At 35.4% G+C, this 15,783-nt stretch overlaps 1 protein-coding gene across 1 annotated transcript in view; it reads right to left on the bottom strand.

Moving 5' to 3' along the window:
* Positions 1 to 287: 287 nt before the first annotated feature.
* LACTB2 (lactamase beta 2) overlaps positions 288 to 15,783 on the bottom strand; it is a 15,837-nt gene continuing 341 nt past the window's right edge. Inside the window, exons 2-7 of the mRNA XM_009278416.2 lie at positions 15,150 to 15,313; positions 13,708 to 13,831; positions 11,268 to 11,446; positions 6,705 to 6,853; positions 5,644 to 5,725; positions 288 to 2,750 (exon numbers count right to left, since the gene is read on the bottom strand). Of these exons, the coding sequence (XP_009276691.1) occupies positions 2,707 to 2,750; positions 5,644 to 5,725; positions 6,705 to 6,853; positions 11,268 to 11,446; positions 13,708 to 13,831; positions 15,150 to 15,313 (742 nt within the window). The 3' untranslated portion in view covers positions 288 to 2,706. The remainder of the gene's footprint in view (positions 2,751 to 5,643; positions 5,726 to 6,704; positions 6,854 to 11,267; positions 11,447 to 13,707; positions 13,832 to 15,149; positions 15,314 to 15,783) is intronic.

Here is a 15,783-nt window from a genome sequence, read left to right as displayed (position 1 = left end):
TGTCATCAAACATCCTTAAAGATATAACCAAGAACAGCATTTTAAATGAAATGTAAATAAGCAGGTTAGCAAGAACCAGAACGGAAAACCCCCCAAAAGGTTATAACTACCATCAAACTTCTTTCCTGGGTCTTAAACCTAATAAATGATGCTGCCTCACAGGACAGGAAGGCTGGAAACGCAATTTGTGCTTCTTCCAGCTTCTGTCCCCAGCTGTTTAGAAAGTTAATGCATTGAACGACATTTGCCCTTCTAGTTTGATGGGACAGAAATTGCCCCTTCTCCTGTTTTTATTCTTAACTTTTAATGCATTCCGCACAGACGAATGTATTCGATACAAGGGTTGTAAACAGGCTAATCCCCATTTTTATATGTACGTGGCATATAGCTTACATTACCATTCTATTTTTAAATAAACAAACACTCCTTCTGACTTACAGTCTCGTAATCAACAAGGAGTCTTAAGGCTTTTACAACATGTCATAGCTGATATAAGTATCCTTTATTGTATATACATCTTAGTAACGGTGCAATCTCTCCTTTTAATATTGCAGAGACACCATACCCGATCATTAATGACAAGTCTGGTTAAACTGCAATTTCCCTCATTTTTTGAGAATGTCAGGCATTTGCTGCGGCACAGCAGGGAATGTGGAATTCTCCGATTTGTATCCTCTCACTTTCCTCGCTGCCTGCAAGTTCCAATGATGCTTTAACTGAATTCTAAAGCCATTCCCGTGTATTTAAAAATGAAGTGTAGTAAAACAAGAAAATGGTTCAGTGACATTTTGCCTGCCAGTAGATTTCTTCTTTAGCTCAGAAAGTTAACGAGGTATCACCTCTTCATACCAGTTTCCTGCTGGCTTAGGTTCTCGGACCTCATGACAGAAAATTGTCTGATTTCACCGATCCTTCTGTTTTTCTGAAGCAAAATGACATCATTCAGAGCATGTGAATGAAGTTTTTAAAAAAGAAAACGGCAATAATTACCTTTTTATTCCTAACAATGGAAAAGGTAACTATAAATTCATGAAGTAGCTACAGGAAAACAATAATTATTAATGGCAAGAAGTACGTGTGAAGGCTTCTGAGTAATTATGAAGAGAGAAACAATCCAAAAGGAATTGAAAAAAATATCATTTGTGGGAGGAGGGGAAAAAAAACAAAACAGTGGCTGAAATGGAAAAATGCAAGTAAACAGAAAATATAAAAAGGAACCAAAACTAGGAGACCTGGAAAAGACCCCAAAATGGCACGGCACAGAAAGTTAGAAGTGAGCAAGAGGCATGATGTGGCCAAAAACCAGATCAATGACGTTTGCCAAAAGCATCATTTTGTGGAGCAGAAAGTTATTGTTTCCCCTCTTCAGGGGTCTGGTTACTACTTCAGAATATGGTTTCAGTTTTGGATTGCGAGTATTTTTGTATTGGATTTGGCTCAGCTGATCAGAACAAATGCCATCAACTTCATAAAATAATTATAATTATTAAGACATGCCTTAAATACCCAAACATATGCATGTTTCACAAATGAAGGTACGGGATTGAACGGTGAAAGGTTTTCAAGGATTTTCAAGGACATATATTTGTCTTCGGTACTTTCAAACATCTCGTATCTGATTTTTTTTTTTTTTTTAAGGTTGAGCCAGCATTAAAAGAAGTCCATAAATAATAAAAACTTCACACACTGAATACACAAAGTAATGCAAATATTTAGACGCTATTCTGAAAGTTTAAGCTACACAGAGACCTGAACTTGCAGTTTAAATTAATCTTCAAACATTGTACTTATACACTAGACAGTATCTTACAATCAAATACAACCTTTAGTTAAAATATTTGTAGTTTAAATGGATTTAACAACAAAACTTGAAGCTTGTTAGTTACAAAGTGATAGACAAACTTAAGTTCATGTGGTGTGTAATACATATCTCAATTTATACAGCTTTTTAATCACATTCTTGCAGAATCTTATAAGATAAGGAATTTAAGAGTCTGCTCCAACTCTGTGCATTTTTTGACATTGATTAGTTAAAATTAATGAATCCTTTGGATGAATTCCATAGAAATGGTGTTTCCACCAGAAAACAGAGAAGTCTGGAATTACTTTCAGCGTTCGTTAAAACCTATTGCAGTGAGCAACCAGCAAAGATGCGCACTGGCAGCTAAATTAGAAAAGGAATATAAACCCCAGTATTTATGTCTGTTAACAAAAATAACTTGGTTTTTAAAATGTACAGATAACTTACTAGAAAATCACTTTTTGAAAAGTACAAGCAAATGAAAACAGGCTTAGAATAACATCTTTTCTAGTCTTTTTACTAGAGATTTTTTTATAGATCTAATTTATTCAGTTTATAATATTGCTTTATAATATTGTAATATTAAGTTTATAAGACCTTGCTATTTGTCTTCTGCCACTGATGATAAAGCTGGGTATTTTATAACAGAGGTAACATTCATTTCTTCACAGTCATTCCATTTTATTAACTCAGTACCTATCAGGTTATTTTTAAAATTCCCATAAAGTAGAATATGAAAAACATTAGTTAACTGACTGTAACATTGCTTTAATTTCATGTTACCACTTTAAAAAAAAAAAAAAAGAATTAGTTTTTATTTCACATATCGTCTGAGCTCATCATTATATATTTTTTCATGCAGCAACTGTGCAGATTAAAAATATTCTTGAGCAATCTTGCAGAACTTATAAATTGTTTCTCCATCTGAAGTTGGGAGACCCCTCGTGTACTGTTAAGAAAAAAAGACCAAATTAATCACAAACTAACACTTAGATGCTATATAGAAACATTGGACTATCTCAAACTTAACTTGTACATGCATATGTATGTCTGTACATGCCATTTTTTATTAAAACTATTGGAATAGTTTCCTTCGGGCCAGTGTTGAGTTTTAATGGAAGGTGATAAGCATTAACTGTTTCACTATGTAACCTAGCAATATCAAGAATGACTAATAAAAAAGGGGTTAATAATCCTACAGTTATTTAAAGTTCAGAATATTGAAATTTCTAGATATTAAGAAGTTTGAGGTAGCAGAGCACTTGTTGCATTTTCTGAAGTTTATGGACTTCAGAGAAAAAAAAATCTGTGCTGCTAAATTAAGAACAGTCAAATTATTTTTATCTCTTCATCAGCTGTGTCTTAAAAATGTGAAACAATGACCAAGTTATTTAGATCCAAACATGGGAGAAAACTTATATGCGCATATTGTGGCATGCTCCTGTATACAAGACATTATCTTTCTGTTTAAAGTGAGAAAAGCAAACCTGTAAAGGCAGTATCACTCCTAACGGAAGTTATATACCAACATAAACTGTAAGCCCTAGAATGACGTAGTGAATTGATGACTGCAGCAGACAGCATATGGCCATAATTGGCACGGAGCAGCTCTCTTGTAACGTTGTAATATGTCTGTCACATTCATTACCGATACTGACAACATGTTTCTTCAGAAAAATACTTTGTGAAAATTAAGCAGACAGTGTTATGACTGCAACTCAAGTCTTCCATAATGAGAACAAAACTTGAAATACTGCAACTCAGACTATGTGAAAAGGACATCATATCAAAACCAAACGAACAAGTAACATGAGTATGCAAACATTTGTATGCTACATGCTCAGAAGCAACAGAATCAATCTGCCTTAACAGATGTCCTTAATTTGAACTGAAAAACTGACAAAGGTCACATGATGTTAAGCGTTTATCATGGATCTGGGTCTAAGCTTGGATTTAAAAATTTAACCACTCTTTCCATGCTGCAGAGATCAGCGCAGAAAAACCCCAAGTGTTCTGATGAGGTTGCTTTCCTCCTTCTCTGTGAGCATAAATTGAAGATCAAAAACCAAACCAATCCAACAACCTTTAGAGGGCACTTCTTGTGCTTCATTGAAAGCGGGAGCACACAGCTGAATCAAGGACCTCCAACTGGAGAAGAGTCACAACAATTCTTCTGATTAGTATCTCCTCTAGTTATTTAAACTTTCCAATAATTTCCAGCAGTTGCTACTTTGTGAACAGTTATCTGACTGAAGCTCCGTATCTGCTGTCTCTTCAAAATTCAAAGGTGATTTCTGAGGAAAGCTGAGCTATTTTTGACCAGTAAGCATGAAAAGCGTGTTTTGGGAAAAAAAAAAAAACCAAAAAACTCCAACAAAAAATCTGGCTTAAGAGATGAAATTCACTAGCTTAGTCAGACAAATTAATTCCTGGACATTTAAGATGCATACACACAGTCTTCTGCAGGGAAGACTGCAAGTCTACCTTTAAAGAGAAAGTTAATTTATCCACTACTTCATCTAATCAGAAAATGCTGTTGCTTGAGCTACTTTGGCAGTGAAAGGGAAGGGACAAATAGTCAACAGCATCTGATACCCCAGAGGAATCTTGTGGAGCCAAACCGGAGAAATGTATAGGTCAATAATGTACATTAATAACCAAGAATTGCGATCACATTTAAAAGCTGGTGCAGTATCATGTTGGTAAGCTTCCATGGCATTCTGCACAAAATATGCTTAAAGACATCATTTTCTGAACTTCAGTGATGACAGTATTCACATGACTCTAGTCTATTTTCTTTGAATGACAAAGCTGAAGTCTCAATTGTTCAAACGATTAGTACTTAGTAGCTGATTTATCATGAAAATAAACAGAAGTTCTAACTTGGAAAAAACCCGCTAATTTCATGTTGTTATTCAGGTTGGTAAATGCTGAAAATTTCAAACAAACAGTTTTAAATATTCGTGTAATTATTTACTTAGAAGTAGACAGTCCTGGGTGCAGTTAAGTAACGTACAGAAAGAAATATTTTCCTTAGCTTCTGGCTGAATAATGTTTCTAAATGTGCATACCATTACAGAAATAGAATACTTCACCTTGTTCACTAAAAGTAAAGGCAAAATGTAAAAACAGTAAACTAAATGTAGTTGCTCTACTTAAGTACTGTACTAATCAGAAATTGTAAAAATTTACACTGCGTGATCGTAACCATCTCTAGAACACATATATACAACAATACACATTTAGGAAAGGCAGAAACATAAAATGTAATCCTAATAAAATGCTATGCACATGCATATTTAGATAGGAATAAAGGCAAAATGTAAAAACAGTAAACTAAATGTAGTTGCTCTACTTAAGTACTGTACTAATCAGAAATTGTAAAAATTTACACTGCGTGATCGTAACCATCTCTAGAACACATATATACAACAATACACATTTAGGAAAGGCAGAAACATAAAATGTAATCCTAATAAAATGCTATGCACATGCATATTTAGATAGGAATTTTGGAAAATACACAAAAGTATAAATGCTAGCATTACGAATGTATTCCATGGTATCTTTTAAATAAAAATCTAAGGGTATATGCATTGCAGTAATCTGTGCTCTAAGCATGTCACAAATACTTTATAAAATTTATTCTATAAGTTTGGAAATACTGTATAACCATAGGCTTTTTCTATATAGTCCTACTTCAAATTGTCTGAAGGACAGCTACTACAACTAATTGCAATTTTTTTTCCCCAGGAAACAATGCCCTAAAATATAATGAGAAACAGTACATAGAAAATCAAAATGAAAATGACCCTCCTTCCACCCCGCCATCCACAACTTACACACTTTTCCTTCTTTTTCCAACTTCTTCAAGTGGACTAGGAGGTTAATTTCTGCTGCTAGAAGTAAATTTTCAGGGATCTCCTAATGGGAACACAAATGTGCATTTTGTATTTGTTTAAACATGTCCCAATTATTTTTTCAATATATGGAACTCATGGTTTATTAACATAGATTTTCCTCTTCTGAACTGCCATGATGAACATTCAGTTAGTTATATAATGACAACAAACTGAAATGAGTAAATCAATTTTACCAGTTAAACTAGTAGCCTAATTACACATTTTTGTTTACTTTGCTCATTTTTTGCTTTATCCATTTGTATTATGCAAACTTCGGCCAACACTAAGACAACTGTGCTCTTCTGAGCTTGGACTGCACTGGGTTGTCAGTGTAGCTGAGCATTTTTAAAGACAAATGTAAAGATGCATTTCTCCACAGATACCTATCACTTCCATTCCATGACAATATTTGCATGGGTTTAAATATCCTGTAACAATTAGTATCTGTAAATGAGTAAAGAATTTGAAAATATAACAGCTTTAGGAGGGCAAAACGTCTCTGAAAATTTTCCAATGCTTATTAGGTAAAAACCAATAACATTTCTCAAAATCCCCCTCTCCAGCACTATCTTCCTAGAAGTAAAGCCTTCTTTTTGAAAATTAAAAAGTTCTTCTCCAAATAACACGAGTCTGGCAGGAAAATTCACTAGAAAACTAGCTCAATACATTGTGAATCTTTAAAAAGCTTTGAAAGATTACACTTTTTTTTTTTAAATATGAAAGCTTTAGTAGTACTGAAAAAATTCTTATCATATAGTGACAGGACAAGTGGTTTGCGATTTACAAAAACATGTGAATGGATGTATACTTAAAAACTGTAGCTGTTTGGGCAGGAAAACTGCAGGAGTCCATATATGAATTCTGAACAAGCAGAAATCTTTTTTTTTTCTTTTAAAAAGCCACCATAGTCTTACTCAAATACTTAAATTGTTACATACAATTTTATGAACATAATCTCAATTTTCTTTAGTTTGATCTAAAAACTTTTAATCAACAATTACCTTGTATACTATTTTTACAAGCTCCGAGGATGTATATGATTTTCCAGCATTCTTCTGGAAAACATTTAGAATTTGCTGTTCACGTGCAATTCGGTGAGAAATGTAGCCTCGGATTCTAGCATTCGCATCACGTACTACTGGGCCATGACCTAAATCAAAACACATGTACCAGAGCACTATTACTTAAATTTGGAATTAAGTATGCTATTGAATAATTGAATCATTCTTATGTAAACTCTGGCAGACTTAAAAGTCATAAGAAAGGAGCAGCACCTGTACGTACCACCCTGTCAGAGTATCCTTGATGTTAAAATGTAATACTCTCTTTGCATGTTTTTTGGTTTGGGTCTTTTTGGTTTTTTTTTTCATATAAATAGGCCAAAATTAAGTTTGAATGTCTGCATCACAGTCTGCAATTGAAAAGCATTAAGATGGAAAGGAAGAATAAGGATCTGAAAAGTCTGAATGGGGAAAGGGGATACTTCACATGGAATAAGGAAAGCAAGGAAAGACTACTTTAGGCTATTAAAAAAAAAAAATAAAAAAAAAAGGAAAGGAGTTCACCGCTGAACAGATTTGAAAGATGATATTCAGATTATTATGTCACCTCTGTCTGCCTGTCTCACTCTCCCCAAAGGATATTGACACTGATGATTTAAACTGATACTGGTCTTTGAACAGCAGCAGCTGAGGCAAAGGACTCATGTACTACTGTCCTGTTGTGGGGCTATCTAGCAAACACAGAGGGCGAGAGAAGTAACATCTTTAACTGTGACAGATAAATTTTCCAGGATCTTCAGAACTCACTCACACACTGTACTTTATTCCCTGAAGAACATACTTTCATAAGTATGATCAAAAAAAACTTAATGGAAGACAAATCAGTGAGTCAATCCGAACGTGTCAGGGCAGGAAAAAGCAATGCACAAGGAAGTTGATATGTGGATCATTTTATGTCTGGCTGGTTAATAAACAAAACACACATGTTTTTTCCTGGACTTACTGTGGCAGATCAGAAACGTTCAACTTACTGAAAGGTCTTTGAATCAAATTAGAAAAAGGCTTAATTGGTAAAGCACTAACCTTTGTGGAAAAATCAAATACTGCCTCATGATATACTAAAATTACAGATGAAATGAAAATATTTTTCAGATGTGAGAGTTACATGCGCAGAAATTAAACTTCGTATTTTACCTATAGAGAAATTTACTTGCATGAATATTTGTCACATGCTTTTTATAGCAAGGTTTCCTATTTCTTTGCGTGTATACCTCACCTGAAGTAGCAGCAGCAACTTCCAGCTCTGCCAGTCTAAACTCCAAGTAATTTATAAAATGAGTAGAACAGAAACTACTGTAATCAGAGCAGCAACTTCCAGCTCTGCCAGTCTAAACTCCAAGTAATTTATAAAATGAGTAGAACAAACTACTGTATAAAAAATAGCTTTCTTTTAGAAGTTATTTGGTATCATCCAAAACAGACAGTTTCTTTTGAGGTTCTCTGACTATTTTAAAAAATCATCATATTCCTTTCTTGTACTTTTGGGTGAACTGACTAAATGGGTTTTTAGTTTTAAGGCTTTGTAAATTAGAGCTTATTTTGCCTGAGGACAGGCAGCTTATAGAAAAAGAGCAACTAATTTTTCATGTTTTGAATATCTGTGAAATAAAAAAGTGTCAAAGGAATCTATCCTTCAGCAAGTCAAAATATTTATGCATATCTCAACTTATACACTCACTTCAGCAGTTTTGAAATTACTAAATATTCATTGAAGCTTACCTTGTGTAAAGATAGTATTATAAATAAAATATTTGTAACACATAAATATAAAACTATACTGTCACATGCACATATATTTAATGATTTCAAACATTTAATCTGAAGCTATTGTTCCTTACGAAATAAATTACAAATATAACAGTACCTCTAGTAAATATGTTACCATTTATAAAACCAGAAGTTTAGATTTAGAAAAAACACATTAAGATATACAGAGCAGAGACTATAATGGCAACTGTCCACTCTCTTGCATTCTCTAATGACAGAAGTCACATTAAAGTATTCAAAATTAAGGCCTGCACATGGAATCACAAGGCTGTCTTAAAACCAGTCCCTGCTCTTCCAAGTGATTTCATTGACTTAGACTACAAGACCAATGTCAGTACCTGGAATGGAACCCACATTTTGCAAAGTTAAAGGCATTTCATGTCCATTACATCATCTGATCCATAGCCATTGTGTGTGCATATACATACATTAAAGTGATGTCAGAAAGCTTGGAACTAGATTCAGATGTGGATCTTTCCCATCCATAATTTTTCAGGGACAGCAACACAGTTAACTTCACCAATAAGTAAATCAATATCTGCATAAATGTAAAATGTTTCTGAGCATGTGAAATATATCTCTCAAAATATGACCGTCTTTCCAATAATTCAGACTTCATATCAGACAGCTTCATATTATTTCAGACCTCCGTATAGCCCAGATGATCAGAAACAGTAAGTTTCTATTCTCATAACACCCTGTGAAGTAATACAGATTCTCTTACTTTACACGAGAAATAAAAGCACAAAGGATAAAACTGAAGAAAATAATTGGCTCATGAAATTTTGCACTGATTCCTAACTCCAGTACCATTCTTTTCTATATTATCAAGGAACATCGTTTATTATTACAGGATAGGGAGCCCTCTGCTGACTAAAACACCCTTTTCTGGTCCCAAGGATTCTCATCAACTATTGGCTGTAAATAGACTATCACGAGCATTCAGCCTGAAGTCATTTCCACATTAAAGTAAAAAAGAAACATAGAAGGGGAAGGATTGGCAAAATTCAGCTACTCACACCTACCCAGCAGTCAGCTTGTCACAAAAATTCATGCTCCCCTACATCTAATTCTGAGGCTGCAATGTGAGTGCTAAAGCATGGATGGGGAACAGAGAAACAGTTCAAGAATTATGAATACCTAAAACTGCAATAAAGTCAAAGTACTGAGCTTATATAGAATGTATTGCTAAAGCAAACTACCTTTGGCTATAGTTACCATTTTACTGTAGTACATACCAATAGTATAAACAATTGTTCTGATTGGGCAATAGTTATCTTTTACACAATTGCACATACATTTTGTGATGCATGGATAAAAAAAGAAAGTTAGTTCCAAACCATCTCAATACTTAGCTACTCATCACTGAAAATGCGTAATATCTGACTGGCTTCCTAACTGCAAGTACAGCATGAACATACTTAAAACAGTGTAGCAAACAGTTACAGATAAACGGGACAAATACTCAACCTTGGTGAACGTGTGATCTCGGTAAATAACGGTTAAGGAGAGAGTGAAATACAACAGATAAAATTGATAAACCTAATAGAATTTGGCATATATGTGGTTTTGGAAGGCAGAAATTCAATTAGAGGAACAGACTGTGTTTTGTAGGTATTTAAGAAATAAAGTAGAACATTTGATTGATCAATAGATTGAGATTCTGGAGGCTAAAATATTCTTAGTTTTACCAGTCATTAAGTCAATAACTATGAGCAAGTCACTATTTCTGTCTACGTCATCCTCCACATTCATGGAATATCTATAATGATATTTTTCTTAAATAGCATTTTTATGGTTAGATCTTAAAGCACTTAAAGAGCACCTACTTCAAAAGAAGCATATTTTAAGACTGAACACAAAAGAGATTTGGTTATGCAGGCTAAACATAGATGGTTAATGGAGAAAGACAGAACTGAGAATGTAGCCACAGTCGCTCAGAATGACAAGTTGAAGATGAAACAGAAAAAAGTCAGAAAAAATCCTGAGAGGTAGCTCTGAAAAAAGCAAATGAGAAGCTTAAACCTTAGTTACATAATGAATTCTTAAAATCCAGACTTGTCAAACAGAGATGTAGTTTATATGAAAAGTAAATGCATTCCCAAGGTTTGGAGGAGACAGAAGAAAAAAGTTAAAGCAAAGTCACAGACTGAATGAATTGGCAACTTATTTTTAGAACATGATGTTTGGCCTCTTGGCTCTTGTACAAATTTAAGCTAAGTCATTAACTAAGACAACTATTTGACAGTTCTGCAGCTTTCCAAGATTAATTTGTGATTAATCTGTGCTGCAAAGGACAGACGTCTCTCTCAAAAAACATTACTCACAGTGGCAGTGTATGTGGGGATGCAAAGGACCAAAGAACAACTATTATTTTTTCTTCCCGGGTAACATTAAGGCGCATGGATAGAGTAATATAAGAAAACCAAATCTGCCGTATGATTCCAACAGTGAAAGATTCTGGCCTCTGTAGGCTTTGGGCACAGAAGCACAGGATTCACCCTCAAACAGAGAAATCTCACGAAAGAAATATATCTATCACTGAAAAATTTTCAAGTCTTGCAAACCACCATGCCATAAAGTCATCTTAGCTTAGCACTGGACATACATTAAGTAATGAACTTGAATTGTTACATTAGTAATAGCGTTCGATTGCAGTAAGTGTTCTCAAATTCTTAGAGGAGATATTTAAAAATTATATAGTAAAACAGAGCAGTTAAAAATAGAACCACTTACCTGGATATATTAAATCTAGTTTCATTTGTAACAACCTTTTCAAAGTTTTCATGTAATCATACAGGTCTTCAATTACTGTTGTTCCTTCCCCTAAAACACAGTCACCAGAAAATAGAGCATTTTCTTCTTCTAGATGTAAAGCCATATGATCATCAGTGTGTCCAGGCGTATATAAAACTCTGTTTAAAGAACAACAACAAAAAAGCGTAAGTTTTTCACACAGCATATATGCTTCATTTTCAGAAGCTAGAAACAAATAATGATAAAATCATACACTTACAAAGCAGCCCATAACAAGAACCAGAAAAAAATAGACCAAAAAAGGCTGAAATGTCGATGTAAACAGGGTATCACTTCGTTTAATCCCAGTCCATTTTCTTATACCATGTAGAGAACACAGATCGTCATCTCTAACATGCTTTTACTTACATGACACAGCACAATAAAAGTGCCTTAAGGGAGCTGGCTAGTCATGTAGAATTTGTGTTATAGAGGGCTTTACTCCGAAGCTTTAAAAAAGAAAAATTGACATGTTATGTCCCGATTGAAATGTGTGAAGTTCTTGACATACACCTTGCACTTAGCAAAAGAGGGTAAGGATGATGTTGCCAATTCTTTTAGAAATTAACTGTAAACTTCTGGGCCCAACTCAGATAAAGTTCTGTCTCCTGAAATTTGTTTTTCCCTGAAAGCCCCATGACAGTGCAGCGGAGCTCTCAAATACAACAAGGAATCATGGTCTTTTAGCTGTTCTATGTGCAGGTCATTAAACATTTGAATGGTACGGATTTAGGACCCAACAACTTGAATGAGTACTGCATTAGAATGCAGCAAAGGGCGAACGGACAGTTGATATGTATATAGTAACCTGAGCTGCTAAGGAGCTGCACTGCAGTGTCCTTTCAACTACAATTTTTGAAAGGCAGAAGGCCTCATGCTAAGGCTGGTTCAAACTGAAAGTACACAACTCAGACCAGCATCACTGCTGAAATTCATAAGAATCTTCTTGTTAATGGCAGATGCATCAAAGCAGTGATCAGGAACTGACAGAGCTGGTGCCAAGCATGGTGTACAGGCCAATGCTAAACAGCACCCAGCCATGTCAGTGCAGGGCTGGGGTGCCAGAAGCACAGCACCATCTGATGCAATGACTTCCAGCTCTTACTGAATACTGATTTCAGCAGAAAGCCGGTGAGCCATTGCCCTGTGGAGGCAACATAAAATTCAAGCTGATGGGTTGCATCTTGCCTTTGTAGGAAGTGGTATCCTCCAGTTCCTGATGAAACTTTACCCGGAAGCTTAACCACTAACATGGAAAAACAAAGGAAAAAGAACTCAACACTGCCTGGCACATCTTGAAAACCTGAAGGTTGCTAGCTAAAATTTAACATGCAGATACTCCTATTTTGGAACCAGTGGTGGATCTAAGAGTATCCTTAAAGTGCTTACTAAACTAATCAGGTGAGAATACCTGCTTTTAACCAAGCATAAAGTTTGGCTGCATTACCCCAAACTTCACAATGTGCCGCCCCTGTCTTACTTGGATTCAAATTTAACAAGTTGTTTTCCATCTCTAAATTGATTTTGTCCAAACATGGGCCACTTAGGGTAGTGATAGGTCTTCAATATTCAATATTAATATTCTCCATGTTTGGGTTTTTTTTCCTCACTAACAAAATAAAATGCTTTTGGTCAAATATATCCTTTGTTTTTACGTTTTTTTCTTCCAATCAGCCAGCTGGCATATTCTACAAGTGGGCTATAATTCACATCTAAACTGAGGAAAACAAGCAAAATTTGTCCTTAGAAGAGTAATGCCTTGTTAATGAAAGAGCTCTGGAAACAGAATGGTCAGATTGTGTGTGTGTGTGTGTGTGTGTGGCAGAGTGGCTTTCTGTTTCAGACTCATTCATGCTAACAAGACAGTTTATGCTCTCTGGAAGAAGCCCTCCCAGACTGGCACCCTACAAGAACCTGACAGGTTAAAGGTTTAAAATTTAACATTTTAAATATTCAATGTTTTAGTGTCTCCTTGGGAAATATTTTTAAAGTAAAAAGACAGGCACATTAAATAATCCATTCAGACTACCATAAACTTCCCCAAAAGTATCAATTTTAATAATAAACTACTTATCTAAGAGTGATGAGAAAGTATGTAAAATCCTATTTGATTTTCCCGGAGGAAATATTTTTCAAGGAAAATGTTCTTAATTTCTCTGCTGAGGCCAAAAACCAAAGGCTAATTCCTGATAATCTTCATTCATAAAAACAATTTCTTTGTATAAACATACCCTGCTGGATCATGATAGGAAATCTACATGCGTAAGTGTTGAAAAGATTAGATGTATGGATTGCCAATCATTAGAAGTTAGGATACCTATATGTGTCAGAGTTCTGAAGAAAAAGGTGATCCAGCAAACTTGCAGAAATTGGTGTTTACCTGAGCGTGGCTCCCTCTGTCTGTATCACATCTCCCTCTCTAAGATAAAAATATTTATGTCCTCCTTCTATTATTTCTTCATGGTGAGGGACACGAGGAAGCTTACAGATGCGATATTCAGAGTCTATTTAAAGAAAGCAAAGAAAAAGGTGTTTTGAATTTGTCACTAACAAAGCTAATTCCACAGAAAGGCTACTTTCTGAACAAGTACTATTAATTATTACACAGTATGAATACAAAACTAGAAACAAGAAATTCTGTACGGTAACTTTATGTTTATAAAGCAACCTTATTCCAGAGCCACAAACACTGAATAGTGAAAGCCACTGAATCTGAATACTGTACTCTGTATCAGCAGCAATTTTGAAGATGAAAAACCACAAGTGAAATTAATAAAGAAATGTCAGCAATTACTATATTTTACAAGTGTTCCTTCTTGACTCATCAAGAGCCAAAACCTCCAAGTTTCTAGAACAACACTAAGATTTCTATGCTCACGTTCTGCATTATGATTCATAGAAGCACTATTCAACATTTGCCTAACACTGGATGGAGGCTTTTTGATCTGCAACTTCCCTCAGCGTCTATCGTTCTGAGCTGTGCATGAACTGTGAATGCCTTGGCTGGAACAGCTATGGATAGCAACCCAGAAAGGTATTTATATCCCTTGCTAGTCTTTACAACCATGCTCATGGGTTGACAAGACCAAAATCCTCACAAAGACACCAATGTTGTTTTCAGTAGTGCCCAGGCTTCTTTGCAGATAAGCACCTGGCAACTTTACAAAATCTGAAAAAGCCTGTGACAAAGCTTGTGACAAAGCCCAATAATGCTAAGAACCGCATGATGCATATTGCTTATTCTCTTCCCAGATACTGGGAAATGTCTCTTACCTTTTATCAACATGAAATACAAATTTTTAGATCAGAACTTACCTGCAGACTGCCCTACCCTCTTCGCCCTCATGATCTGAGGCCTACGAATTTGTCAGCAATTACTAATGGTCTGCTGTAAGGAATCTCAAAGTTGTGCAAGCTTCTTTTTCAGAGATTAAGTTATTTATTGTTTTTACACAAGCGAAAATAATGGTCAATTTGTCACTACTGTCAATGTAGAAAGGACTGACTATCAAGTTTTTCTCATATCTCTTAATATCATGTAAACTTGCTGATGGCAATCTAGGTTCTCATTATTCACACATAAGAAAAATTCACTATAAAGATATGCACAGGTATTGAAGCAAAACTGTAGTACTACAACTACAATATTCAGATTATTCATTGCTCTCATTCTACACGCTGCCACAGTATCATGAAATTACATGTAGTTTATATGGAGATTCCAGAAGAATAATCCAGCTGATTTGCACAGAAGCACTCAGTAAAAGTTTTTTCTTGCCACGTAGCTAACATTTTCAACAATATCCAAAATCTCTGGCCTACCATTAGGGATGTTTTTGCAGATATCAGGTATTCCACCACTATGATCATGATGCCAGTGTGTCACTAAAATTTCTTGAATTGAGATGTTGAACTCTGAAAGCGCCTGCTTTAAACAGCCAATATATTCAGGAGTAGCTGGCTCCCCAGTGTCAATAAGGACTCTTCTACATATGGACAGAAAAAAAAAAACCCAAGAGAGGGGGAAAAAAAACCAGTGAGAGAATTTAGAGTGCTCATGTGACAGTTAAATAAGAAACAGTTAAAAAAGAACCCAGCATTGCATGGAAACGTGGTAATAATGGCCGTCTCCGTATTCCAGAGGCCACCATCTCTTCCCTCCACGATATTCTACCCCCGTAGCGTAACAATTTACAAAGGGGGATAAATAATAAATTTAGTCCACAGGCTTGCAACTCCCGGACAAGTCGCTGGAGATACCGCTTAGTACCACCGGGGAGCTGAGAGGCCTGAGGCGAGGCACCCACCCGCGTACCTCAGGGAATTCCCCGCCTCAGCCGAACAGTCGCCCGGCCGAGGGTCCACACCCCACCTGCCCAAGCCGCCTCCGGGCACCCGTCCCGAAAACTTAATGCTGTATTTTTTTTTAATTTTTTCTCCTCTTTTTTTTTTTTTT

This window comes from Aptenodytes forsteri, unplaced genomic scaffold, assembly GCF_000699145.1.
Source record: "Aptenodytes forsteri isolate BGI_AS27 unplaced genomic scaffold, ASM69914v1 Scaffold18, whole genome shotgun sequence".
Classification (NCBI taxonomy): domain Eukaryota; kingdom Metazoa; phylum Chordata; class Aves; order Sphenisciformes; family Spheniscidae; genus Aptenodytes; species Aptenodytes forsteri.
The sequence above is the reverse complement of the archived record's forward strand: the minus strand, read 5'-3'. Positions and strand labels throughout refer to the sequence as shown.